The sequence below is a fragment of the Camelus ferus genome, chromosome 4 (assembly GCF_009834535.1).
Source record: "Camelus ferus isolate YT-003-E chromosome 4, BCGSAC_Cfer_1.0, whole genome shotgun sequence".
NCBI classification, from domain to species: Eukaryota; Metazoa; Chordata; class Mammalia; order Artiodactyla; family Camelidae; genus Camelus; species Camelus ferus.
Window position 1 is genome coordinate 70,585,608 of NC_045699.1, and position 12,506 is coordinate 70,598,113.

The following is a 12,506-nucleotide window of genomic DNA, read 5'->3' on the forward strand; positions in this document are numbered from 1 at the left end:
GAAGCAGGGCAGGCATTGGAAATGAATAGTCCAAAGGAAGTTCTGAAACCATGAGAAGGAGAAAAGGCAAAGGGGGTGTATACATCTATCAAAATTCATCAAATTGTACATCTGAAATATGGGTAGTTTACTGTACAGGAATCATCCCACAATAAAGCCATTAAAAAAGAAAAGGCAAAGGAGTCAGAAACCACACATGAAAAGGCAACACAACTAAGAGAGGGAGATAGGAGAGAGGATGATGAAGAGGATGGTCAAGAGGAGGGTGAGAGTGAAGATGGAGACAAGGAAGGTGATGATGAAGAGAGTGATGATCAAGATGAGGATGAAGACAGTGTTCAAGTTGATGACAGTAGCAATGAAGATGATGGATGACAACAATGATGGTGGATGATATCCGTGACAAAGATGGTCAAGACGAAGATGATGTTGACCAAGGTGATGATGACAATGAAGATAATCAAGTTGACGACAATGATGAACATCAAGATGGTGATGAAGATGAAGGTAATGATGAAGATGAGGGGTGGTGAATGATGACCAAGAGGGATGATCAAGGTAATGATGAAGACAGTGATCAAGTTGATGACAATAATGATGAAGATGATGATGATGACAAAGATGGCCAAGATGAAGATGTTGTTGACCAAGGTGATGATGATGATGTTGATGAAGATGAAGATGATGGTCAAGACACTGACGAAGAGACCAGTGATAGTGAGGAGAATGTCAATGAAGACATGATGAGGAGGGTGATGATGGTGAATGCATGACGACAGCCACTCCTGTTGAGCATGAACCATGTGCTAAGTGCTTTGCACAAATTATCTCACCAAACCTTCTCAACAGTCCTTTGAGATGGCTGCCATTATTGTCCCCACTTTGCAGACAAGGAGCCCAAGTTCGGAGAGGCACCGTGGTTTGCCCAAGACCACACAGTCAGCTGATGGCCCAGCTGGAACCTGGCCCTGGGTCAGCCTGACCTGGGACCCCGCGCTCAGCTCCACAAGGATACTTGAGGGAGCTCGCTTTGGCTCATGCCCACCCTCACCCCTCGTGAACCCAGCTGGCCGGTTTCCTCATTCCTGCCCCTCCACAACAGACTTCTCTTTTCCCAGGGCGGCGCTGTGAGATCTGTGATGATGGCTTTTTTGGGGACCCTCTGGGGCTCTCTGGGGCCCCAAAGCCCTGCCAGCTATGTCAGTGCAGTGGGAACGTGGACCCCAATGCTGTGGGCAACTGTGACCCCCTGTCTGGCCACTGCCTGCAATGCCTGCACAACACGACAGGTGCCTACTGTGAGCACTGTCAGGAAGGCTTCTACGGGAGTGCCCTGGCCCCTCGGCCCACAGACAAATGCGTGCGTGAGTACCTGCCTTCCAAACCCATGGGGTGGGGCACGGTGGGCCTGTTCTCCACCAGATGCAGCCGGCTGCTCTGCAAGGCTGTGCAGCCTTAAGCAGATGACTCACCTTCTCTGTTGCCTTATCAAGAAAGTGCAAGGGATTGCTATTCTCCAAGGTCTTTCAGATTTGGGATCTGATCACCTCTGACCCAGGGATTTTTTTTTTCCTGCTTTGATAAGTTAGCGCTCATCTCATGCTCCACAGTTGGCACATAAGATTGTCCCAAATGGCCTGCAGCACTCATCATGTTTGTCCTGCCCCCAGGCTTCCAATCCGGCTGTGCCTCCCCACCAAGATGCTCTTCTACCCCCTCCACTGCCTGGGTTAGCGCTCAGCCCTCTGTCCTCTCTTGGAGCGCCACCGTGTGCGGCAGCCCATGGGTGGCTTCCATGCTGCAGGGAGCAGTTCAGCATTTGCCCCAAAGTCCCTTGTTCCTGAGACCCTGCTCCACATAGCATCTGTCAGCCTCTTGTTTTATGGGGCCCAGGAGAGCAGAGTCAAGTGACCCAAAACAGTGGGTACAGGGGTCTTCCCGTGACTCCCAACCGAGTTTCTGACCTTCTCTCCAGCCTGTGGGGGCTCAGGGCAGGCCCAGAAGGGCCATCTGGGGCCACGACTATTCTGGGCTGTCTCTCCAAGGGCATAGAGCATGGGCTGGGCTCTGTCTTCCATGAGGCTTTTTTCAGAGACAGCTTAGGAGTCTGAGTGGAATGTGAGTCATCTACATGGACTCCTCATCTTCTGTCTCTCCTGGACCCCCAAAGTTTGGACAGATGATCTGCATGGTTCCCCAACACTCTTTCCTGCTCCCCTCTGCAGCCTGCAGCTGTAACCCAGGGGGCTCGGTCAGTGAACAGCGACCCTGCGACCCAGTGACCGGCCAATGTTCCTGCCTGCCTCATGTGACTGGACGGGACTGTGGCCACTGCAGCCCTGGCTTCTACGACCTCCAGCCCGGGAGGGGCTGCCAGAGGTGGGTGGGGCTAGGCTGTGGGCGCCGTTCCCCTGGGTGTCTCTCCAGGATGGAAGACGTCATCAGGGAGCCTCCAGGGAGGGGCCTGGCTTGGCATGTGTTGTCCCAGGCCTGCTGCCAGGTACAGTGTGCCCTGCACTGGTGAGGGACAAAGGGATGGTCCTTGGGGGTCAGATTCATGGCCCTGCCAACCCAGGATGTAGGCCAAGAGCAACCCTAAGGGATGTCCAGGTGGGCAGGGCCGGTTTGGTCTCTGATTCCCTTCTCAGTAACTCCATCACTCTGTCCCCTTTGTGGCCACAGCAGCACCTTAGATAGTGTCTTCGGGGAGCAGTGGAGCACTCCAGGGAAGTGCCCAGTGAAGCAAACTGGTGTCTGTTCTTACCAGACACCTCAAGCCTTTAATATGCTAACTGCATTGTGATTTTCCAGCCAAGGTGTATGGTCCAAGATGTACCTATGTCCCCATTCCTTGGTGGGGGGGGGGGCAGCCTTTTGTGAGATGTGCTTCCTAGGACACAGCTTGGGGAAGCTGCCTGACAGGGAACAACGTGGAGCTGGGGCCTTGTCAGCAGAGGGCATGAGCCGAAGTCCCCTCCATCAGCCTTCATCAGCAGAGGCTGCAGAACTTGTCTCAGACACGGGTTCCTTCCCTTATCGTAGCTGTAAGTGCCACCCGCTGGGCTCCCAGGGGGACCAGTGCCACCCCAAGACCGGGCAGTGCCCCTGCCGTCCAGGCGTCGAGGGCCAAGCCTGCGACAGATGCCAGCTCGGTTTCTTCGGCTTCTCCATCAAGGGCTGCCGAGGTAAGGAAGCCGGGGCCTCCCCGGGCTGCCCGAAGAGTGGGGCCTGAGGCTTCTGGGCAAAGAGGACCAGTGGGGAAGATGGCAGTGCAGCAGGAGAGAGAGATCAGGTACAGGGCAGGTCTTAGAACCGCTGTGGAAACATGGAGTGAGTGAGAGAGGATGGTGAAGGGGGCCAAGAACCAAGTCCTGGTCTCCACACATTCCTGTGTGCCTGGGGCCGTCAGGTCGCCTCTCAGGGCCTCAGTTCCCTCATTTGCACGGTTGGGCTGCATGGCAGTCCTGTGCCTGGCTGGTCCTCAGATCCCTGAGACGCTGAGCTAACTCAGGCTTTTAGTCGTCATCTCTGACCTTCTGAATCAGGCTCCTGGGAAGGGATGTACTTGAGCTGCGCATGGGGGTCTGGAGCAGCCCGGTGGGTGGGTGCAGGGGACTTGGGGGTTCCGGTGTGGAGTGGCCATCAGGGCACCCAGCGCTCTCTGTCCCGGCCCGCCCAGCCTGCAGGTGCTCCCCACTGGGTGCCGCCTCGGCGCAGTGCCATGAGAACAGCACGTGCGTGTGCAGGCCCGGCTTTGTGGGCTACAAGTGTGACCGCTGCCAGGACAACTTCTTCCTCACGGCCAGCGGCGCCCGCTGCCAGGAGTGCCCGTCCTGCTATGCCCTGGTGAAGGAGGAGGTGAGCCTGCCCCGTCCAGGCCTTGCCCAGGCCCGCTCCATCTTCTGTTCGTTCCACGCCCCCAGCGAGCGCCCACTCGTCCACAACTCTCAGGCCTTCTGGGACCACCGGCTGCCTCCACCCTGCGCCCACTCAGCCATCTGGCCTATGTCAACCCTCCCCCACCCTTCCCCGGCTCCTGGGTGGACAGGAGAAGAGTGGCTCCTGCTGCGTGTCCCTCCCGACCACCCAGGACAAGGCCTCACACTTGCTCGAGTTCAGTGGGGCTGAGACCATAGATGGCCCTTTGTGGGCAGGGTCGCTGGGCAGGTGATGTCCATTCTGGGGCACAAGTAGAATTTCAAGCAGGGAGGGCTGCAGTGCAGGGGTCAGGAGCACGACTTCTGGGATTCCCCTCCCCGCAGCCCCATAAGTGGTCACACGCCCAGGCAGGGGACAGCCTTGGTAAGCTTCAGTGGCTCCTACTCCAAAATGGAGGCAGTTCAGGCCTGCAACCCCTTACCTGAAACTAATGAGGCCAGCTTTCAGAATGACAGCTCTGTAGAAAGATCAGATGGCATGTAGAGTTTCAGGTACCACCCCCCGGGGCGCCTGGGCCGGCCCCCTTGTCAAACCCGTTAATGCATCTGTAGGAAAACGGGGGAATATTCACACCTCAGGGGCAAGTACAGGCCCCCAGTAGCCTCGTTCAGAACAGTGCTGTTTCTAAATGAGTTCAGGATTCTTTGAACCTGATTTTGCCGTCAAATAAGGAATGGGAAGCTTTGTGGGTTTTCAGAGCATTTTGGACTTTGGAATCAAGGAGAGAGCTTAGGACCTCTATCCCCTAGCCTACAGGGTGCTCACAGGATGAAGATGAGCTGGTGCATGGCCGGTGGTTACTCTTGCCTGGCTTCTGGCAAGTGCTCCGTGAACGCATTTGTTGTTCATATGATTGGAAAAACAGTGCTAGGAGATGTTGCTGCTCACTCAGTCTGCAGGCGTCACATGCCTGCTCTGCCCAAGTCCTGGGAACACAGCAGGACAGACAGAAATCCCCCCGGGGCTTCCCTTCCCATCCCTCCCTCAGTAGGGCAGAGGTGTGGTCGACCGAATGCCAGCATGTGCTGTGGGTGTGAGAGGGGAAGGAACAGCTCTGAGGAGGGCACAGCTGGGTCTCAGCGGTCCTGTGTGTCCTTAGCTTTGAGGCCAGGGTGGGGTTGGAGAAGGCAACGCTTGGGGAGGCCAGACCAGGCAGAAGCCAGGAGGAAGTGTCCAGGCAGGACTTCAGGCCACCAACCTCACACACCTTCCTTCCCTGACCCCTCCAGGCTGCCAAGCTGAAGGCCAGGCTGACCTTGATGGAGGGGTGGCTACAGGGATCCCACTGTGGCAGGCCCTGGGGACCACTGGACATTTTGCAGGGAGAAGCCCCAAGGGGGGACGTCTACCAGGGCCACCACCTGCAGCAAGGTATGGCAGGAGAGCAGTGCAGAATGCTGGGAGGCAAGAGGAGGGCGCTGGCTGGTCAGATGCCCCATTTGGAGCCCTTCAGTCTGGCCTCAGGATGCGTGGAAGGCTCTGGGCTTGCCCTAGGGAAACCCACTTGCTGGGAGAGCTTGTCTGACCTCCCCAACTAAGCTCCTCTTGTGATGCAGTCCTGTCGCCCCACGGACCTCTCTTTATCAGTATCCTCAATGCCCCTCTTCCAGTTGTGCTTGGTAGCTTTATTAATATCCGTCTCTGACTATAGCATCGGTCCCCACGCTCCCTGCCCCACCCAGCCTGTACCCATAAACTCAGGGAAGACAGGGGTTGGGTTCATTGATTCACTCAACAAACACTCACCAAGGCGCTGTCCAGGTGCTGAACAGGTATCGTTCCTGCTGTCTTGACTGTTGGCCATTTTGCTCACTGCTGTATCCCCAGCATAGAAGGTAAATGAGTAAATAAGAAAAAAGACTCATTAAATCCAGGTGGAATTTGACCCTGAGACACTGAAATTTAGGGAGCATCAAAAGTAAATTTGTCATTTTGTAAAATTTCACGTTCACAAGCACCTGTACTCCTGTAGCAGCCATAGGTGAGCTGAGCACCCGTTAGCAAGACTATCAGAATAGGGAGCTATCAGGTGCTGGGCATAAAAACGCCTACACTCAGCCACGCTTCAATTACAGAGCTGACTCAAGGCGGGATTTGCCTGCTGTCTCAGATTCAGGAATTGTTTGCTGCAGCTCTAGAAGGCCTGGGACTTTCCAGTCTGTCGTCTGTGGCTGACTCCCTGTGTGTGGGACCTTGGGTCATGATTCGCCTTCTCTGGGCTTCAGCCTTTGCATCTGTAAAATGGGGAGGCTCTTCCTTTAGAACTGACTGGTGGTACTCAGGCCTGGTGATGGAGTTAAGCTGTGCCCGGGGGAGTGGAGGACACAGATGGGGCCCATTGAGGGTGGGGGTTTTATTGTAAAGTCTCAACTGCTCTGTGACCCCCAATCTATGGGCTTTCTTCAGGGGCCCAGGAAGCTTTCCTGGAGCAGGTGGCAGGCCTGGAGGGTGCTGTGAAGGCTGCCCGGGAGCAACTACAGGCACTGAGCCGGAGTGCTGGCTGTGCCCAGGCCGGAGACGAGAAGACCTGCGTCCAGCTGGCAGACCTCGAGGTGGCGCTGGAGTCCTCAGAAGAGGAGATTCTGCACGCAGCCACCGTCCTTGCGTCTCTGGTACCCCAGAGGACCCCTCCCTGACCCCTCCCCACACGCACTGAGCCTGGGCATGCCTCCCCACTTTGGGAAGGCTCAGTTTTCTCATCTGCAAAACAGGGGATCACACAGGGCCTCCCCTGCTGATTCAGTGAGATGTTTGCAAAGAATGAGGCACATTCCAAGCAGACAGCGAATGCCCAGCAAGCGGTAGGCGTCGTTACTGCTGTTTGCACACTCTAGGGCCCCACTCACTGGATGCTGCCCTTGTAGCTGGCTGTGAGCGTTTGCAAAATAAGTGGCGCAGTCAGTCCTGCCCGGTGACTTAGCCGGATGTGGCCCCTGCCCTTCAGGGGTGAGTCGTCAGTTTCCTCCTATTTCCCTCTTGTCTCTAAAGGTGATTCCTCAGGAAGGGCCCAGCCAGCCTGCCAACTGGAGCCACCTGGCCACAGAGGCCCGTGCCCTCGCCAGGAGGTGAGCCCCCATACCCCAGGGAGCATGATGGTGAGGTCCTGTCCACACCATGAAGGGAGCCCAGTCCTCCTGGGAGCTTCCAGGGTCACGGCCAGCCATAGAGGTACCCCCACCCCAGGAGTTGGAATCAGATGAGTACAGAGCTGCCTGGTTGGGAGGAAATGTCACCACCATGGGAAGGACAGGTGTGCAAGGAAGTGTGAGCCCAGAGATATGGGGGTGGGGATGGAGTTCTGCTATATTGAGCTATAATGCACATACCTTCAAGTCAAGTGTACAATTCAGTGGTTTTCAGTATATTCACAGAATATTCACAGAATTGTGCAACCATCCCCACAATCAGTTTTAGAACATTTTCCTTACCCCAGAAACAAGTCCTGCACCTTTAGGCATCACTCCCCATTTCTCCTCCCCCTCCTCAGCCTCTTTTAACCACTGATCTACTTTCTATCTCTATAGATTTGCCAATCTGGACATTTCACAAAAATGGAATCATACAATTTGTGGTCTTTTGTGTCTAGCTTGTTTCACTTAGCATGATATTTTCCAAGTTCATCCATATTGTACCATATATCACTAATTCATCCTTTTTATGACCAAATAATACTCCACTGTACAAATATGCTGTTTTGTTTATCCAGTCATCTGTTGATGGACATTTGGGTTGTTCCACCCATTGCCTTTAAGAAGCAACTTAAGATCCTAAAAACAAGAAGCAATCTGTCCCTTTTGCTGTGCTTTAGACCCATTTTACAGATGAGAAAACAGAGAAGTTAAGGGACTTGCTTAAGGACACACAGTTAGAAGTGGTAGAGCCGGGATTCAAGTGCAGGCTGTGTTGACCACTCTCTTCTGTGCTGTCTTTATTAGGGTGACCATGCAATTTATTGTCCAAACTGAGATTTTATGTGTGATAAAAGGCCCTTTAATCATTATGCCAGGACAACGGGCATAAACCCTACATAACAGGAACAGGCACCTGGGTCCCCGTCCCATCAGTCTTCACTGTATGTCAGGCAGAAGGAGGAAGGGAGCCTGGCCCCCCATTGCTGTACTTTTTGGGGAGGCTGTACTCTCTTCGGGACGGCAAGAGGCTCGTGCAGTGGCGGGTGAGGCCAGGTGCACAGCTGCGCCTGCGACTGTGTGAGCTCTTGGTGATGGCTGGGCGGGTGTTTTCAGTCACAAGGACACCATGGCCAAGACTGAGGCCACTGCTCGGAGGGCCCTGCTCGCCTCCAACGCCAGTTCTGCACTTCTCTGGAGTCTGGTGGAGGGCAGAACAGCCCTGGAGGCCCAGCGCGACCTGGAGGACAGGTAAGACCTCCCAGGTGTGGTTAGGAGCTTGGTTTGGCCTCCTGGAGCTGACAGGGCCAGGCCAGAGGTCGCTGGTTCCAGATCTGGCTCGTTCCCTTGAGTCCTGATGTTCTTTGGGGCAGGGCGGAATGTCAGAGGCCGGATCAGTGATGAGTTATAGGATCCTAGTCTTGCCTGAGGTGCAGCTCAGCCTCTGGAGAGAAGGGACAAGAACCTGAAAACAGAGGGCCCAAATCAGCACATCCTCCCTGCAGCTTCCCCCGCCCCACCCCAGGCCCCTGGGGCAGCTCCTCTCAGGCACCAGCTTTCTTCCTGGCCTCTGCTTCTCTGTTCTGGGCGGCCTCCTTGTATCCGGCTCAGTCAGAGGGTCAACAGACATCCCAAGTGGACTTCCTAGATGAGAGAAACTGATCGGCCCAGCGTGGGTCATGTGGCCGGTCCTGAGCCAATCAGTATGGCTAGGCTGAACCACGTGACCCACTCCGGGGCAGGGGCGCTCGCTCTCTGAGAAGGGGTGTGGGACGGGAGGGACCCCCGTGGGAGTTTCCACCCCAGCAGTGTCCATGGTGGGGGGAGCTGGGCGGGGCAGCACGTGGACAGGAAAGCTGTTCTAGTCAGTTGATTACGGCACTTCAGGGCAAAAGGGCCCCAGAGTGCTCCTGCAGCCCAGGTGCCTCCATTTACCTGGAGAACAACATGCCCAAGGTCACCCAAGGACATCAGGGCCTGGGCCACTATCCCTTCCCCAACACCAGGCGTTTTCCTCTTGACATTCACCCCAAGGAGCCAAACATTGGCAAAGCATGTGATTCTCAAGTGGAAACCAAGCGGGAGGCCCTTCAGAGAAGCGTGATTGAATTAAGTGAATGAGGAAACAAGAATGCTGTCCCTCTACTGCCTTTTCCATTCATTAGAAAGCTGCCCAGTGGCAGCCAGTTTCCGAGACCAGCTGCCGGTACAGACCCTAGAGGGCGGCTCTGCCTGGGAATTGCCAGAGGCCTTCAAAAATCAGGGGCTCCCGTGGGGGCTGGAACAGCGCTGGGGAGGGATGGCCTGCACCCTGCTCCTGGGCCATCCTGCCCCTGTCTCCTCCCAGGTACCAGGAGGCGCAGGCGGCCCAGAAGGCACTGGGCGCGGCTGTGACAGAGGCGCTGCCCGAAGCCGAGAGGGTGCTGGCCGCCGTGCAGCAAGTAGCCGCAGACGCAGCTGTGCACCTGGCCTCACCGGCTGCCCCCGCAGCACTGGTCAGCTCGGCTGTCCTTGGCGCTCTGCTTGGGGCGGGGGTGGGAGAGAATGTGGCAGCTGGGAACCCAGTACGGCCCAGGCAGAGGCAGGTGACGTGGCTTATTTTTAGCTATACAGCAATTGATTAAAGACAATCCACCTCCACAGCTTGGCAGGGCTCCGCCAATCTTGGTTGTCGACTTTAGTAATAATATCAAGGCCGAGGCCTCTTCTCCACCATGGTGGCATTGGTAACAGCACAAGATGGACACGGACCGAGATCCCAGCTCTGCCACCCCAGCTGTGTGACCTTGGCCAAGGACTCTCCATCCTTGGGCCCCAGTTACTTCGTCTGTCAGATGGTGCTCGCCCATTAGGTTATTTTAGGGCTGCATCCCAGAGGGGCCGACAGCGGATTCGTAAATAATGCTCAAGACAGGCCTCAATGCTTGTCGGCCCTCATCCCCCCCAACCTATCACCCTATGCTCATCACCTCCGGGTAAGTCAGGTCATCTGGTCTTCTCAGCAATCCTGAAAAGCCAGGAGCTGAGCTTTAAAAAGAAAAAAAAGATTAGACTTTACAAATGCACCTGCAGCCCAGCCCTCCGGGGAGTGACTGGCCCCAGGCTGCTCACTCAGCATCTTTGGTTCTCCCGCTGCCTGTGAAGAGGAAGAGGCAGGTAGGGACATGCTTGGCTGTGGGTGCTGCCCCAGGTACCGCCAAGGGCGGGAGGTGATCCGCAGTCCCTGCACCGAGCTGCTTCTCCCAAGTTCGGGAAATTCTGAATTCAGAAGTATGGCTGGCCCGAAGGTTTCAGCTGAGGACTGCGAGCTTGGGAAAGGCAGCGCAGGTCAGGGAGGCCAGCTGAGCTGCCTGAGGCCACCTTTCTAGAAATTGCTGGGGCTGGAATCCAAGCATCAAGTGACCGGTTTCCAGTGTGGCTTCTCTTGCCCCAGCTCCTCTGCTTCTTGGGGTCCACATGCAGCCCTGCCCTCGCTGTCCCTGCCCCCGGGCTTCTCCCACCCAGTAAAGGATCTGCCCCTTGGACCTTCCTGTCAGGCCTCTGCTGAGCCGTCCATCTCCGTGCAGCCTCAGAAGTCCCAGGCTGGGGCCCTGGCCCTGAAGGCGCAGGACCTGGAGAAGATGGTCACATCAAGAGAGCGCGTGGTCACCGAGGCTTCCCAGGCCCTGCAGGCCACCGCCCAGGCCATGCTGCACGAGACGGAGCCCCTCATGCAGGTGGGCTCTTGTCCTTTGAGGCTCCTGGGGGAGGTTGGGGCTGCCCCAGGGAGGATGCAGGGGAAGGAGGGGACAAAGACCCGGACCAGTTCTTCCTATCCCTTCAGTGGCCACCCTCCCAAACTCCAGAGAACCTCAGTCAGCCTGTGCCAAGGCAGGAGGGCCTGATTTCCTGGGAAAGGAGTGATGGTGTGGGCAGAGGCAGGATGGACAGACAGAGCACCAGCAGCAGCCAGAGCCACGCCCACCACCCTCACTCAGTATAATTGCAGCTGGGATGGGCCTCATTCATTCGTTCTTGCATTCATTCGTTCACTTGCCAAATGTTTTAGCAAGCACTTACGTTGTTCTAGCGCTAAGTTCCATAGTTTGACATTAACAGCCCAGATGGGAAGGCAGTGCGAAATAATCAGGGAATTCAAGAACTCTGGGGTGAATTTAACCTAATCCAGTGGTTTCCAACCTATGAAAGTATAAGGACCCCTAAATTTTTTTTTAACTTTTCATCTGGAAATAATTTTAGATGTAGAGAAAGATTGCGAAGAAAGGACAAAGAACTCCCATATACCCTTCACACAGATTCCCCTTCTGTTAACGTTTTGTCAAACTAGATTTCAAGGATCAAAATAAGGAAATCAACATGGTATATAATACAGTGAACTGATCTGCAGGCCTTATTCAGATCCCTCCACTTACCGCAGTAGCGGCTTATTCCTCAGCCACCTTTATTTTCCTTTTAAAGACAAGGAATTCATCAGGGCCCCCTGGGTGGTACCCAGGGATCAGGTCCATCACCCTGGTCTAGGGCCTGGCAAAGCCATAGCAGAGTCAGGGCCAGACCCCCAGATGTAGTGCCCCATCCAACCCCAGCACCTCCCACCTCGCTGTGCCATCCTGCTGAGCATTTGGAGAGAGACTTAAGACACAAGGGCTCCCTGGGCAGCACCTGGGGCTTCAAACCCATGTGATTTATCTGTTTCTTTTTTTGGTGAAATTCACATAACATAAAATGACCCACTGTGAAGTGTACAACACGGTGGCTTTTAGCACATTCACAATGTTGTGTGACCACCACCTCTGACTAGCTCCGAGACACTCATCAGCCCCAGGGTGAACCTTTTATCCATTAAGTAGTCACTCCTCATTCCTCCCCCTCCAGTCCCTGACAACCGCCGATCTGCTTTCTGTCTCTATGGATTTACAATCTGTGCTGGACATTTTATATAAATGAAATCATGCAATATGTGACCTTTGGCGTCTGGCTTCTTTGACTTACCATAATATTTTCAAGGTTTATCCACATTGTGTATATATCAGCACTTCATTCCTTTTTGTGATTGAATAATATTCCATGGTGTGGATACATCACATTTTGTGTATCCATTCATCCATCAAACCCATGTTCTTTAAGTTTCCAGCTTTATTTAGTGGCAGTGGGGAAGAAACTAATTTTCTATGAGTAAACGTTGTTTACTAAACAGATTTCGTTATTTCCTGTCCTCTGGCTGAGATACAGCAGCATTCAGAAAGAAATTTTCAGTTGTCCATCTTTCCTTTAGTTCTTATGTTCCACTTTTCCTCTGAGCTTTTGTGGTAACTTCTTGGGAGAGATACTCAATATTTGGGAGAGATATTTAATATTTGTATAGCAAAACCAATCAGGTGTTCCTGGTAAACAGCGTAATTCAGTGTCAGAATTTGGGTGATGTTTTGGGACCTTGTA

At 54.4% G+C, this 12,506-nt stretch overlaps 1 protein-coding gene across 2 annotated transcripts in view; it reads left to right on the plus strand.

Moving 5' to 3' along the window:
• The window catches only part of LAMC3 (laminin subunit gamma 3), a 58,320-nt gene that overhangs the window by 39,985 nt on the left and 5,829 nt on the right, over window positions 1–12,506 (plus strand). Inside the window, exons 14-23 of one of the 2 annotated variants that reach the window (XM_032478681.1) lie at window positions 1,119–1,364; window positions 2,226–2,379; window positions 3,043–3,185; window positions 3,680–3,858; window positions 5,169–5,310; window positions 6,346–6,551; window positions 6,928–7,004; window positions 8,184–8,318; window positions 9,415–9,562; window positions 10,634–10,783. In XM_032478681.1, the coding sequence (XP_032334572.1) occupies window positions 1,119–1,364; window positions 2,226–2,379; window positions 3,043–3,185; window positions 3,680–3,858; window positions 5,169–5,310; window positions 6,346–6,551; window positions 6,928–7,004; window positions 8,184–8,318; window positions 9,415–9,562; window positions 10,634–10,783 (1,580 nt within the window). Of the gene's footprint in view, window positions 1–1,118; window positions 1,365–2,225; window positions 2,380–3,042; window positions 3,186–3,679; window positions 3,859–5,168; window positions 5,311–6,345; window positions 6,552–6,927; window positions 7,005–8,183; window positions 8,319–9,414; window positions 9,563–10,603; window positions 10,784–12,506 lie in introns of both variants that reach the window. The other variant, XM_032478680.1, reaches the window with a different exon arrangement.